The 12,785-nt window shown below is 60.9% G+C and overlaps 1 protein-coding gene across 5 annotated transcripts in view; it reads right to left on the bottom strand.

The window, feature by feature from the left end:
- Nucleotides 1-4,660: 4,660 nt before the first annotated feature.
- Nucleotides 4,661-12,785, bottom strand: part of Wnt7b (Wnt family member 7B) — a 39,604-nt gene continuing 31,479 nt past the window's right edge. For 4 of the 5 annotated variants that reach the window (XM_004845394.3, XM_004845393.3, XM_004845395.4 and 1 more), the window contains exons 3-4: nt 11,725-11,996; nt 4,661-6,879 (exon numbers count right to left, since the gene is read on the bottom strand). In XM_004845394.3, the coding sequence (XP_004845451.1) occupies nt 6,400-6,879; nt 11,725-11,996 (752 nt within the window). In that variant the 3' untranslated portion in view covers nt 4,661-6,399. Of the gene's footprint in view, nt 6,880-10,129; nt 10,197-11,724; nt 11,997-12,785 lie in introns of all 5 variants that reach the window. The other variant, XM_087213701.1, reaches the window with a different exon arrangement.

Genomic DNA, 12,785 nt, shown 5'->3' with positions numbered 1-12,785 from the left:
CCCAGGCAAACACTTGAGGGACAACAGGGGGCTCAGCCTGGGCCAGGCTCTGCTTGGGGACACCACTGCTCTGCCTCTAAAAGACACTCAGATCTCACTGCTTCTGGGAAGCCACCTGGCACCCACGATGCAGCAGACCCCACTCCTGCCCCGAGCCTTTATGCAGAGAGGCTGGGGACCCTCCAGGCCCCTCCGTGTCTGCTGGCACCAATGCCAGCCCTGCATCCCTGACTTCAGAAGGGCTGAACCTTCCAAATGGCCCCACTCCGCAGACACATAGCCGCCCACAGCTCCCTGATCCTGCAGCATTTATTCTCTGTGCACTGGGCTCAGCTGGGTCGGTCCCCCTGCTGCTTTAACTACTCCCACCCTGCATGTCCTGCCCTGCTGCTCCTCTGCCCTGCCAGCCCCTGCCATGCAGGATGAGTCCTGAGTCACTCATGTGTTGTTTCTTAACTACAGTTTATTATCTCCTGCCCACTGCAGTGGACACTTCTGTAGCCAGGGCTTTGCCAACACCTGGGAGGAGAGCAATGGGATTTAGGCTATGCAAAGAGCTTCTTGCTCCTTGAGGGAACCCCAAGGGAGGCACCAGAGGAGTGGCCGGGGCAAGATGGGCCTCCCAGAACCCAGCACCGCTGCCCCCTCTCCCCAGCCCAGAATACAGACGCTTTCCAACCACAGACATAGACTCCTGGGCCCCTGCCTTAAAAGCACAGCCTCAGAACAGTGGAATCAGAACACTGCAGGGCTTACAACTCTGGCTCCATCATGTGGAGATCAAACTGTGCTTGAATTCCTCTAGTGATGGGCAGCTCCCACCTTCCTCCTTCCATCTTGGCAGCTAAGTCCTGCAGCCTGAGCTCTACCCCTGCCTGCTGAGCCCCTTAGGCCACTCCTGAAGTCTCTGAGGTGAGTGAGCAGCACATACGGCCCCAATGCCACAGCCCTTTCTACCAGAGTGGGGCCTTTCAGACAGGTGAGAGCCGCGCCCTGCAGCAGGCCTGCCTGGACTCCCGGAGATGACCGGGTGACTCAGCTGTCCCTGTGGCTGCCTCCCCTCCCAGAGTGTTTGTCGTGGAGATGTAATCGATCCTCTGGCCTGGGAACTTGGAGAAGTGGGCGTATTTGCCCAGCCTTGTGCCTTGGGACATAGAGGGGAATGGAGTGTCCTGACTCAGCAGGCAGGGGCCGCCCCACCCCCATCAGGTGGGAGAGAAGCTTGTGGCCTTGGCTTTGTTAGCTCAAGGGAGCAGAGAGGGCAGGCAGAGGCAGCCTACTTGGTGCCCACTCGGTGCCCACCAAGCTCAGGCCATTCAGCGTCTGCTGAGGGCCCCAGCGCACCAAGGACTTTTAGGGCAGCCCCTTCAAATGGACAACTGAGGCTGAGAGGGACAATGTAGAGGCTGCCCTCGAACCTCCCTCCCTCCCTCCCTCCCTCCCTCCCTTTCTTTTTTGCTTTTTGGTTTTTGTTTTTGTGATGCTGGGGATTGAACCCAGAGCCTTCACACTGAACTCCATCCCCAGCCCTCCCTGTTTAAAATTTTAAATTTTGAGACAGGTTCTCACAAAGTTGCTCAGGCTGGCCTCAGATTTGCAGTTCTCCTGCCTCAGCCTCCTAGCATGCTGGGATTATAGGCACGTGCCACCATGCCGGGTTGGAATATTCTGTTGGTCAGCTGGACCCTTGTGAAAGACTCCACGAAAACCTCAGGTGCCTGAATGAAGCCCCGGCCCTAGGAAAGGTCCAGGAGCAGCATCAAGGCTCCACAGCTCTGGGCTCCCACCTGATAGTTTCCTCCTGGCCAAGCACAACTTGAAGACAGCTGAGGGTTGGGAGCCAGTGCCTCACAGGCCCTCCGCCCAGGGCCCAGACCTTGGGCCTGTGGGACAGCAGTGCTTGCTGAAGGCCAGAGACCTAGGCATTCAGGAGTGACAGTCCCTTCATCCTTCCAGAACCTTCCAGAATCTTGTCAGCTGGGGGGAGCTTCCTGGCTGCCCAAATTCCATGCCCATGGTCCTTCAGAGCACTTCTGCTCTTCCCTGCTTTCCTGTCCTCCCTCCAGGGAGCCATGACTGAGCACCCACTCTCCCCCCGCCCCTACCCCTGGCCAGGCTCTAGGCCTCTCAGTTCCCCACCCCTGTTCCCTCCCTACAGCCTGTGCTCCTGTCCTCCTGCCCCTCATCCTGGCCAGGGGCTCACTGAGGCGAGCCAGGTCTCAGACTCAGCCCTGAAGCCACCCTTGGGCAAAGGTGTGTAGGCCAGGGAAGGACCCCTCTGTCTGGAACTTGGAAGACGTCCAGGACTCCAGACCCCAGCCTGCATCCCCTCCATCTGCCACCTCCTCCCAAGGCCACAGGTCTCCTTTGGTGGCTATAGAACTCCAGGTGCACTCAGAAAGGCAGGGACTCGACCAGAGAGGAAGTAGGGCCCAAGTGAGAGCAGGGCCAGGGCTGTGCCCCCAGAGAGGAGCTGGGGGAGACGGGTGCTCGTCCCGGGCTGCTGCCCAAGCCTCCTATAGACTCACAGCCCCTGCACCTTCCTCTCCTGGGCACCCAGCCTGAGACTCCCTGGACCCTCAAGGCACCAGGCCTGTGCTGGGATGCCCGGCTCATCACCTCTCCCTCTCTGGGTCCTCCAAGTCCAAGGACCTAGGCAGGCTCAGTGCCAGGGAAGATTGAGGAGGCCACAGCCTTGCTGCCCAGCTCCCACAGTGGAGGAGGAGGAAGAGGAGGAGGCTCAGGACATTGCTCGGGTGAGGCCCAGGTGAGTTCCCAGGTGAGCCTGGCACTCAGCTCCTCCGACTTCCTGTTTATCTGAGCGCTGTTCCCCTCTCCCCACCAGTCCAGTTCACCCAGCTGCCTAAGTCACATCTCACCTGCTGCTTCCCTACCTGGTCTTTCTTGTTCTGTCCTTGGTGGAGATAGTGCCACCTGTCACCTCCCCTCTGAGACCCCTCCTAAGCCATTCCCTTCTTGCTCATCTCTGTATGGCCTTGGACAAGGTCCCTGGGCCTCAGTTTCTCCACTGAGGCATAGGAGCAGAGTAAAAGGAAGACCCCAGAGGCCTGAGCTCAAATCCTGGGTTGGCGTCTTACCAGCTGTGTGATCTTGGACAGCTCCTCATATTCTCTGGGCCTCAGTTTCTCCATCTGTTTCAGGGAACTGGTGCTGACTGACTTGGGAAAGGGCCATTACCCAGGCTTCACACAACTGCGGGCCTCCCAGACCTGGTAATGGGAGGGCTCTGTGTTCCTCAGAGCTACACGTTTCTGTACCTTTAGTCTGTGTGGGGCAGACGCACTCACAGAAATGGGACCCCTGAGAGAGCCAAGCCTGTGGAAGATGCTCTCCCCATCTTCACGGTGGCCTATGCAAGGGCTGGCTGTGGGCAGAGCTGCTAAGGGAGATGCGTGGTCACTGTCCCTACTGCTCTGGGCCATCCTAGCTATAGTGTCCCCAGAGCCCACCTGGCAAAGGGCAGGAGCCCTGTTGTGCCTTGAGGTCCTGCACTGTCCCTGAGGGCAGAGGATGGGCCACCTGGGCAGGGAGCCAGCAGGCACCCTAAAGAGGCAGAGAGAGCATGGCCGGTGAGCTGAGGGCATCACAGTGTGGGCACCGGGGCTGGCCTGGTCAGGACCTGGGGCCAGGCTGGGGGTGAAGGCTCCCTGCCCCCCAGGGCTCCCGGAGGATGTGCGGCAGCCCCAGGAGGCTGGGCTGGGCTTGAACTGCAGCCAGGCAGTAAGCGCTGTCTGGGCCCTGGGGCCGGGCATCTCAGGCTCCTTCCTCATTCTTGGCCCTGTGGGAGCAGCCGGACCCCGCGATCCGCTGCTGGGGATTGGTTCACTGTCTCATGGGGAACCAAGGCCTGCTGCCAACTGCGCAGCCCTGGTCTGGGCCCCATGCATGCCACTGAGTCCTGGCCCTGGGCCATCTGCTGCCCTCAGATGAGGAGACTGAGGCCAGTCACCAGGGAGGGCCAGGAAGGGACCTGGGTGCAGCTCTGAGTCTTGTCTGTCCCTGGGGGAAGGGTGTGTCCCTGAGAAGCCCACCTGGAGGCGCCTCCCCTGGGCCTCGGGTCTGAGGCTACGCTCTGTGGGTGCCCAGCTGGGCACTGTGGGGACGGTGCTGTTTGATCAGCGGTTCCGCCCGATGCCAGGCTGCCGGGACAGTGGGCAGTGGCCAAACCGGCCCCACCGCATGCCTTCCGGCCCTGGGCAGGAATGCTATTCACGCAGGCTTGCACAGTTACCGGTTAAGGGCTGGGCCTAGGGGAGAAGTGGCAGGGCCAAGCGGGAGCCCCCAGGACCTCAGACACGGCAGGCTGGACCCAGGCCCCTGAGCCCAGACTGCACCTGGGGGTGGAAGGAGAACAGGAGAACAGACCAGATCCTGCTCGGACCCTGGGCCTCCCATCCCTGCAGCCTGAGCCAAGCCCCACAGCGTCCGGGCAGCCTCAGGATTGTCCGGGCAGCCTCAGGATTGTCCGGCCCAGGACCTTTCCAGGTGCCAGAGGCCAGTAAGCTTGATGGAGGCCCAGCTGAGGCCTGGGCAGGCATCTCAGGGTGGGGCCGGGAGTGCGGGGCCCTCAGCCCAGGGAGTGGGGAAGAAGCGAGAACAGCCACGGTGAGGTTGTCTAGGGGCAACACACACTCACTGCTCCGTTTCCAGCGTTTATTAGGACCAAGCGCTCCCCTCCAGGGGAGGCCAGCAGCACAGCCAGCAGAAGTGGGCACTTCCGGGATGCCCAGTGCCCGGCCACCTCCAGCCCTGCACACGGTGTGGGAGACCGGTGCCTGCCTGGGCCATGCTGTCCCCCACGCCTGGGAAGGCCCCCTCGAGGGACGGCGGGCTCGGCTGGGGGCCTGGTGCTCCAGAGACAGCGCGAGGGCCTTGGTGGCATCGGCCCCAAGGGTCACTTCAAGCAGAAGGAGGAGCCTGGCTGGGGGCACGGCCTTGGCCACCCCTCCCCTCCGGTACCCAGTGTAGGTCACAATAACTTAAAAGACACTATAGACATCTGGACGCTATATAACAGCATAAGTTACCCGGGCTCCTCCGCGGAGGACGCCGGCCTGTGGACTCGGGGTGTCCCGGGACTGGGGTGAGGCAGGGCCAGGGTGGGGAGGGGCATTCACAGCAGCCCAGAGGGTGGGTGTCCTGGCATCGTCAGACCTGTGGGCTGGACGCAGGGCACCCAGACGGGGTCACCTGCCCCAGGCCAATGTTCAGGCCCAGGGGCACACGGAGGGCACAGAGAGCAGGGGTAGGGTGGTGGCTTCGAGCCATTCGCTGGCTTTGGGCAGGTCCCACCCTCAAGGCCTGTCTCCTCGGGAACAGAGTGGGAGCCCTGCAAGGATGGCCCAGGCCTGAGCCCAGCTTCCCGTTCCATCCCGTCTTCAAGGTTTTAGGGGAATTGCCTGGGAGGAGAGGGTTCGCACAACCTGGGGAGACGTCCGGAGAGCAAGTGTCCCCAGATGGCAGTGGGGACCCTGACAGTTGCCCCTAGCCCTGCCTGCCAGTTTTTCCAACACTGGGTTGGCGCAGAAGGACAAGGTCAGGGCTCTGGGAACCTCAAAGGCACTGTGAGGGTGTTCGTCCCCTGAGGCAGTGGCCAGGAAGAGAGCAGCTGGGTCTCTTGGGGGGGGGGGGCGCTGCTGGACATCCTGGGTGGGGACTAAGGCAGGAGCACCCACTCGCAACTGAAGGGTCTCTGGCAAGTCCCGGCTCAGTCCCCTCTGGGCTTCAGCGTCCCCATCTGTCAGGTGGGACCAGCATTCGGGGCCACTCCCCGCCCCAGCCCTGCCGTCCTGGGGGTCAGGCTGGCTCCAGGGTGGGAGGACTCTGTAAACTTCAGGTGCCAGGCCAGTGGCTGGCCAGGAGTGTGAAGGACTAGGGAGGGGACCGGGCACTCCTGGAACCTGGCACAAGTGACATTTTGATTTTTGTGACATGATTTCCCAAAAGAAAGGGAAGCCGGGCTGTGCTCTGAGGTTCTCTCCTGCTAACCCCTGGCACCTGGGACCTGCCGGCGGGTGGGGGGGGCAGGGGAGGCCAGCGAGGGGGATCAGGGGCCGGGTGGACACGGAGTGTGAAGTTAGGACTGGCTACGCATTTGTTAGTGCCGAGAGCCCTCTCCCGATGCTAAGAGAGCATAAATAACATTGTCAGTCTCCCACGTCCACACTGCCCTGGGGCTTCGAGTGTGACAGACTAGAACGCCCTTTCTGTGTCCAGCCACCGGGCAGGGAGGGGACCCTCAGGGTCTGGTCGCAACTCTGTGGTCTGGGGCACGTTTGCAACCTCAAGGTTCGCTGTTGGTTCCCCGCTGGGACCCCAGGACCCACGACCTTGGGCGCCGGGTGGATCTCGGGCAGGGTGCTGCCGGGGAGGTGCCCCTCACTTGCAGGTGAAGACTTCGGTGCGCTCGCTGCAGGTGCTGCACTTGACATAGCAGCACCAGTGGAACTTGCAGTTGCACTGCCAGACCCTCGTGTACTGGTGCGTGTTGTAGCCGCGGCCACAGCACATGGCGTCACAGCCATCCGCGCCCAGCGAGGTGCGGTTGCACAGTCGGCCCTGCGTGCCCACGCTGCCCGTCGCCACGTCCTCCTCGCAGTAGTTGGGCGACTTCTCGATGTACACCAGGTCCGTCTCCATGGGCTTCTGGTAGCTGCGCAGCTGCTTGATGCGTAGGAAGGTGGGCTGCCGCAGGCGGCTGGCCCGGACCGCCTCCACCTGCACGGCTGCGTTGTATTTCTCCTTCAGCAGGTGGCCCACCTCTCGGAACTTGGGCAGCGTGGTCCAGCACGTCTTGGTGGTGCACGAGCCTGACACCCCATGACACTTGCACTCCAGCTTCATGCGGTCCTCCAGAACCTGTGGGCGACACAGCTTTGCTCAGGGGAGCGGGGCATGGGCACCCTCTGGGGTCCCCCTGCCTCCCCCCGGCTGGCCCTGAAGTGGCTCCTCCTCTTCGGCTGAGTGACCACGGACAAGTATTAGGGTCTCCAGGATCTTGAGGACGTGATGGAGCTTGGTGTGTGTTTAGCAACTGTACTCAGCGTGATCAAAACATACGGTGAATGTTTAAATTTTAAATGATTTATTCCAATAAAGACACGTTGCTACCAGTCCTCTGCAGTGTTCTCCCTCTTGTGTCAACACACTTAGCCCATTGTTCTTGCCTCTTTCAGAAGCCTTTCTGGAAGTCCTCTTTCCTGTGTGTCTTTATGAGATGTGATTAAAAAATACAGTCAGCACTGCAGCCAAGTACCACCCGGGAAAGGCAGGCTCCTAAAAGACACGAAAGTGTGACCTCACCCACCTTATTCACCGGGTCTGATACCGTGCAACTTCTGGCTCTTCCCCAAAGTCAAAATGACCATAAAAGGGAAATGTTTTTCATCCATTCAGGACATGGAGGCAGCCATGACAGTGCAGCTAAAGACACTCAGGAGAGAGGACTCCAGAACTGCTACAGAAAGTGGCAAGGACGATGGGATGAGTGTGCTCAAAGTAAGGGGGCATGTTTTGAAGGAGATTCATGGCAATGTGCTTTTTACTGTAATAAATTTTTAAAAACTTCTTTTAACCATTCACAGCTGTGTACAGAGCTCAGCACTATGTCAGCACCTTGACAAGAAAACTGAGGCTTGGAAGCTCTAAGCTTGCTACAAGTTCAGGGGCAGCGGGTGGGGAACCCAGAGCAGGGGGCCCAGCACAGCAAGGGCTTGGTAAGCGTGGTGTCCCCTCCCTCCATCTCTCCCAAGTCGGACCTAACACACACTCTGTGGTGGATGCAGGTGGGCCATGGGCCCTGGTCTAGGCCCGGCAGGGGAGTGAGTGCCTGGGTCAGAGACCCAGGAGGCCTGGCCGGCTGGTTGTTGTTCTTTCTCCTCAGCTCCACAGGGCCCCGTGTGGATGCAGGACTATGTTTTCCTTGGGCCTCCCTGGCGGCCCCGGAAGGCCGATTCCCAGAGCCAGCCCTGACCCCAGGTACTCATTTACTCAGATCGAAAGGGCCCTGCCAGCCGGGCCTGATTGAAGATGGGGAATCATTAGCTGCTGCCCCACCACTGCCCAAGGGCCATTTATCAGCTGTCGGGGCTCCCTGAGCCCAGTGCTGCAGGGGCTTGGCCCCCTGACCCTGAGGCCAGAACCCACCATCAGGGGCACTTGCTGCCTGTCCCCAGCTCTGCCCCAGACATGAAGACCCTGGCAAATAATGAATGAATGAATGAATGAGTGAAAGACAAGAGGAAGAGAAACAACCCACAGAGATACCACTGGCCCAGCACCATCCCTGGCCTGGCTGCAGGAGAGATGTCAGAGGGAGCCCTGGGCTCACAGGCCATGTGGGAACCATGGAAATGGACCCACTGTGCAGCAGTGAGTGGTGGCATCTGGTGGGGGCTTCCTGGGGGAGGCGATGCCTACAGTGGGTAAGGATGGATGAATAGGAGCCCATTAGGTAAAGAAGAGGGAGTTTCAGGAGTCAACATGGGCACAGGCTGGGAGCTGTCAGCCACCAAGCCCCAGTGTCCCCGAGCTGTGTGTGCTGGACGAGCAGGAGGAGGCTGATGCCCCACCAGGGACAGCTGAGAGTGGGGGGCGAGGGAACAGGTTTGGGGAGCAGCCAAAGTAGATCGCAGGCTGGGGGCGGGGCCAAGGGGTTTCTGGGGACAGTGAGCCCCTGAAGGAGGGGACTGGACCCCTGCCCTCCCCTCCCTCTCTGCCCATCCATCCACCTTCTCCTGCCCCTCAGCCCACATCTCAGTGCTCACATCTGACCCCTTGCCCGGAAGCCACTCCCTGCCCCCGCTGCCTGGCATCCTGGGAACTTCCCGTGCGACCATGCCACATGTCTGGCCAAGAGTGCCCCTCAGGACAAGGACGCCCTAGGAGCCAGCCAGCCTGGGCCCTCCCTCCTGCCCGCCTGGGCACCGCCAGACCCCTGCAGCCCGCTGGTGATGGTGGCAGATGAAGCCGATTGGACAGGTGGTTGCCAAGCAGGACCCGAATCCTCGCTCGGCTGGGTCCCAGGTAGAGCCTCGCAGGGAAGCGATTACAGGACTCGGGAACGCGCTGTTTTCTTTTCCAGCACCCTCTCCATCATGGCGACAGTGGTGCCAAGACTTGGCAGGCACCTCAGGGCACCAAGACAGCCCTTGTACCCGGGAGACTACAAGGAGCTGGGGGCTTATCCAGGGCCCCTTCCCCAACTGAGTTCCCCTGCTGTGGGGTCCAGTCAGGGATTCTGGGCTACAGAGTTGATGCCTCGCTGTGCCTAGAATGAGGGTGTGGCCTGGGTTGGGAGCAGGGCTCAGTTTCAGCCAGGCTGGGGACTAAAGTCCTTTAGGGAAGGCTGTCAGCCAGGGAGCCTGCCATCCAGTGCTCACCCGGCCACCGGCAGGGAAGAGCCTGGGGCCACCAAGCGGCTCCCCATCCCGTGCTCCCTGCCCTAAGGGGCGACCTGAGGCTGCCTAAATTGGTCTTGCTCTCCAACCTCAGGCCACTGCAGTAACAGATGGTGGCTGTGTGGTCCCACCAGCCCGGGAGGAATTACCTTTCCTAAACCTTGGGTTTTCGTGGTACCATGGGGAGAAAACACCTGTCCAGCATGCCTGCTGCAGGACCAGCTGTGGGGGGGCCAGCCCCCAGCTCACAAAGCTGCTGTCCTTGTCACAATAGCTTCCAGGCTGTGTCACCAGTGAGAGGGAGCCAGCACGCCCTGGGCCATCCCAGGCCTTTTCTGCGGACACACTCCTGCCATCCCCAGGTCAGTATGGAGGAAAGAAAAGGTAGCCACCATCCACCATGGCCTCCATCTGCCTACAGCCCTGCCCTACACTGCGGCGGGGCCACGCACCCGGGATGGAGGAGCCAGTGGGCATCTTGCATTTGTGCCCACGCACCTCAGGGGATGAGTGGAGAGCCTGGCACTCATTATAGTTCAGCATAGCCTGGGAGGGGGCACAGGAGGGGCAGGTGGGGCCAAAGCAGCCCTGCATGTCTTAGCCAGTCTGACCCGACCCCATCAAGGGTGCCATTCCGCACGGCCAGTGTGGAGGGTTAGGCAGTATCTCCCCCATTCACATCCTCTGGGAACCCTGGGAGGTGGCCTTACTGGACACAGGGTCTTTGCAGACGGAACTAAGGTAAAGGAGATGATGTGATCGTCCTGGACTCAGGTCCTAAATCCAGAGGGGAAAGAAGACAGAGTCAGGGAAGCCACACGGTCACGGAGATAGGCTGCACGGATGGTGCCACTGCAGCCCAGGAACACTGCATGGGACCCGACTCTCCCTGGACCCTCCTTCCCTGGCCAGGCAGCTGCCAGGACCTTCCATCCTCCCTTTCCCAGTCCTCTGTTTCCCCGGGTTCCTGTGCCTTTGTATCACCTATGAGTCCCAGGCCAGGTCAGCCCCAGGCCCACGTGGACTCCAGCGCTCCTAAATTCCACAGGATTTTAGCTCCTCAAGCTGGTCTGCACTCTGCCCTGGGTCCCTGGAGTAGCCACTCTGGCCCAGTCTCCCTCAGGCCCTTCCACCATGGTGTTCCTACCTCAGCTAGCTGGCTATGAACTGAACACTCTGAAGCTGTGAGCCAAATTAAACCATTTCCTCCTTGACATCCTGCCCATCAGGCATGGTGTCTCAGAGCCGGGAAAGCTGACCAATGCTGGATTCCAGGAGGATTCAGTTTGCCTCCTCCATCTGCCTGGGCACAGAGACTTCCTTCCTCTGCTGGCTGGCTGGGAGCTCCTGGAGGCCACCCTCCATCATTCATTCCCCATTCATTTGTTCATCCAGGCCATTCATTTATGTGGCAATAACTTAAAGTTACCTGTCCATAGGACACCCTACACATCAAGCCCCCTGCTTCCTTCTGGGCTCATCCCACCCCCTTCCATTCTCCCACCAGCCTTAAACGTCCTCCAGTGATGGCCCTTTTTTGCCTCTACTCTGTGTGTTAAGGGCCCAGTTCCAAAGCACCTGCTCCAGGAAGCTGAGCCCTCCCCCAGCCTCCCGGGCCCTCCTTGCTCCTGGGTGTGAGTCCTGCACCTCTCATGTGGGCCCAGCCCCCATAGCTGGGGCCATAGTAGCCTCCTCTCTGCCTAGTACCTGACTCAAAAAAGGGACAGCAAGTGTTCGTTGAATGAACGAGTGACTGAGGCCAGTTGTGGTCATGGTACCGAGGGATCCTTCAGGCCCTCTTCGCCTGGAAAGGCAGGTGGGTCCCAGGTCCAAGAAGCCCCTCAGGCCCCATACCTGGGTGTGGCCCCAGGGCTGGGGAGCCAGACCCTGAGGTGTTCCACTCCACTGGCTGCTCTATCTCGGGCCATCTTGCCGCCTGCTGGCCGCTCCTCCCAGCCTGGTATCTGGGGCCCTCATCTACCACAGTGCAGCCTCAGGGCTCACCCTGACTTCTTCCCCAGTGTGTCTGGACTGAATTCCCTCCATGACCCCCAGGCCACCCGCCCCATCCTGCAGCCTCTGCTCCCTCCTCCAGGCCCCAGGCTCTGCCTGCACCAGGCTCCACTACAGCTCTGAGGTCCTCAGGCCACTCCTGACTCCCGGATGTCCTTGGCCCTCCCCACAGCAGCCTGAACCCAGGAAGGCTGCCTCCTCCAGGAAGTCCCTGCAGTGGGCTGGCTGGCTTCCGGGACAGGACAGGACAGGACAGGACAGAACAGGACAGGGGTGGCATCCTCCCGCCTACCTTGCGGCCGGCTTCGTTGTTGTGCAGGTTCATGAGCCGCCGCGCGTTCTTCTTGATCTCGCGGGCATCTACGAAGCGGCGGGAGAAGTCGATGCCATAGCGCACATCAGCGGAGCAGCCGCCCCACTTCCAGCCCTCTGCCTGGTTGTAGTAGCCCTGCTTCTCCCGGTCACAGCCGCAGTTACTCAGGTTGCCCTGGCTGCAGGCGGCTGTGACCGCGTGAGCCACGCCGGCTGCAGTGATGGCATAGGTGAAGGCGGCCTCACGGCTCCCTGCAGGTGAAAACAGGGTGCGTGTTGAGGCCCCAAGGCGTGAGTTCCCTGCTCACTAAAGCAATGGTGAGACCAGCACCTGGCATACAGCAGGCACTTAATGCATGCTGTGTCCCTCCCCAGGCCCTGGCCTCCTGACTTTCTCCTCTCCTCCCAACCCTGGGCCAGGGGCAGGGGGCCCTGAACTGCCCGGGCCTGGGCACTGTGCCTCCCTCCCCAGCCATTGGCTCCTTCCAAGGGCAGCCTGGCAGGCCTCCCCCCAGTCCCTTCGCTGGCTCCCCTGTGCTGGCAGAGCCCAGCCCTCAGCCCAGTGCCAGCTTCCTCTGACCAGCCTCTTCCTGGAACAATGGCACCATCCTGCCAGATGCTGCCCACATCTTCTCGTAGATTTCCTGGACTTTGTGGCAGAAGGCTCAGCTCCAGTGCCTCCTCCTCCAGCCAGCCTTCCCAGATTCCCAGCCCCAAAGGAGCCCTTGCTGTTCAACCCCCCTCAGAGCCTGGTGTGACCCAGAAAGGGGCCCTTCCTGCCTGGTTAGCCTACAGGGCCCAGCCCTAATTTCTTCACCTTCCACGCCCCAGGCTAGGCCCTGTGTGTCTCCATGTCCTCGGCACCTGGAGCTGTGTAAGCCCCAGCAGGCTCACGATTGCCACCTGGAGAACCGGAGTCAGACACTGGCGGTAGGCAACACACACGGCTGTCTGAGCAACAGACAGACCAGGGCCAGGGCCAGGCACCACCTGGGCAGCGGCACCCAGGACTCGGTCATGGTACAAGCCCTGTCCAGTGCC

Source organism: Heterocephalus glaber, unplaced genomic scaffold (genome assembly GCF_053883595.1).
Source record: "Heterocephalus glaber isolate CG9 unplaced genomic scaffold, H.glaber_assembly_v1.0 deba00001444, whole genome shotgun sequence".
In the NCBI taxonomy this organism is placed as follows: domain Eukaryota; kingdom Metazoa; phylum Chordata; class Mammalia; order Rodentia; family Bathyergidae; genus Heterocephalus; species Heterocephalus glaber.
The sequence above is the reverse complement of the archived record's forward strand: the minus strand, read 5'-3'. Positions and strand labels throughout refer to the sequence as shown.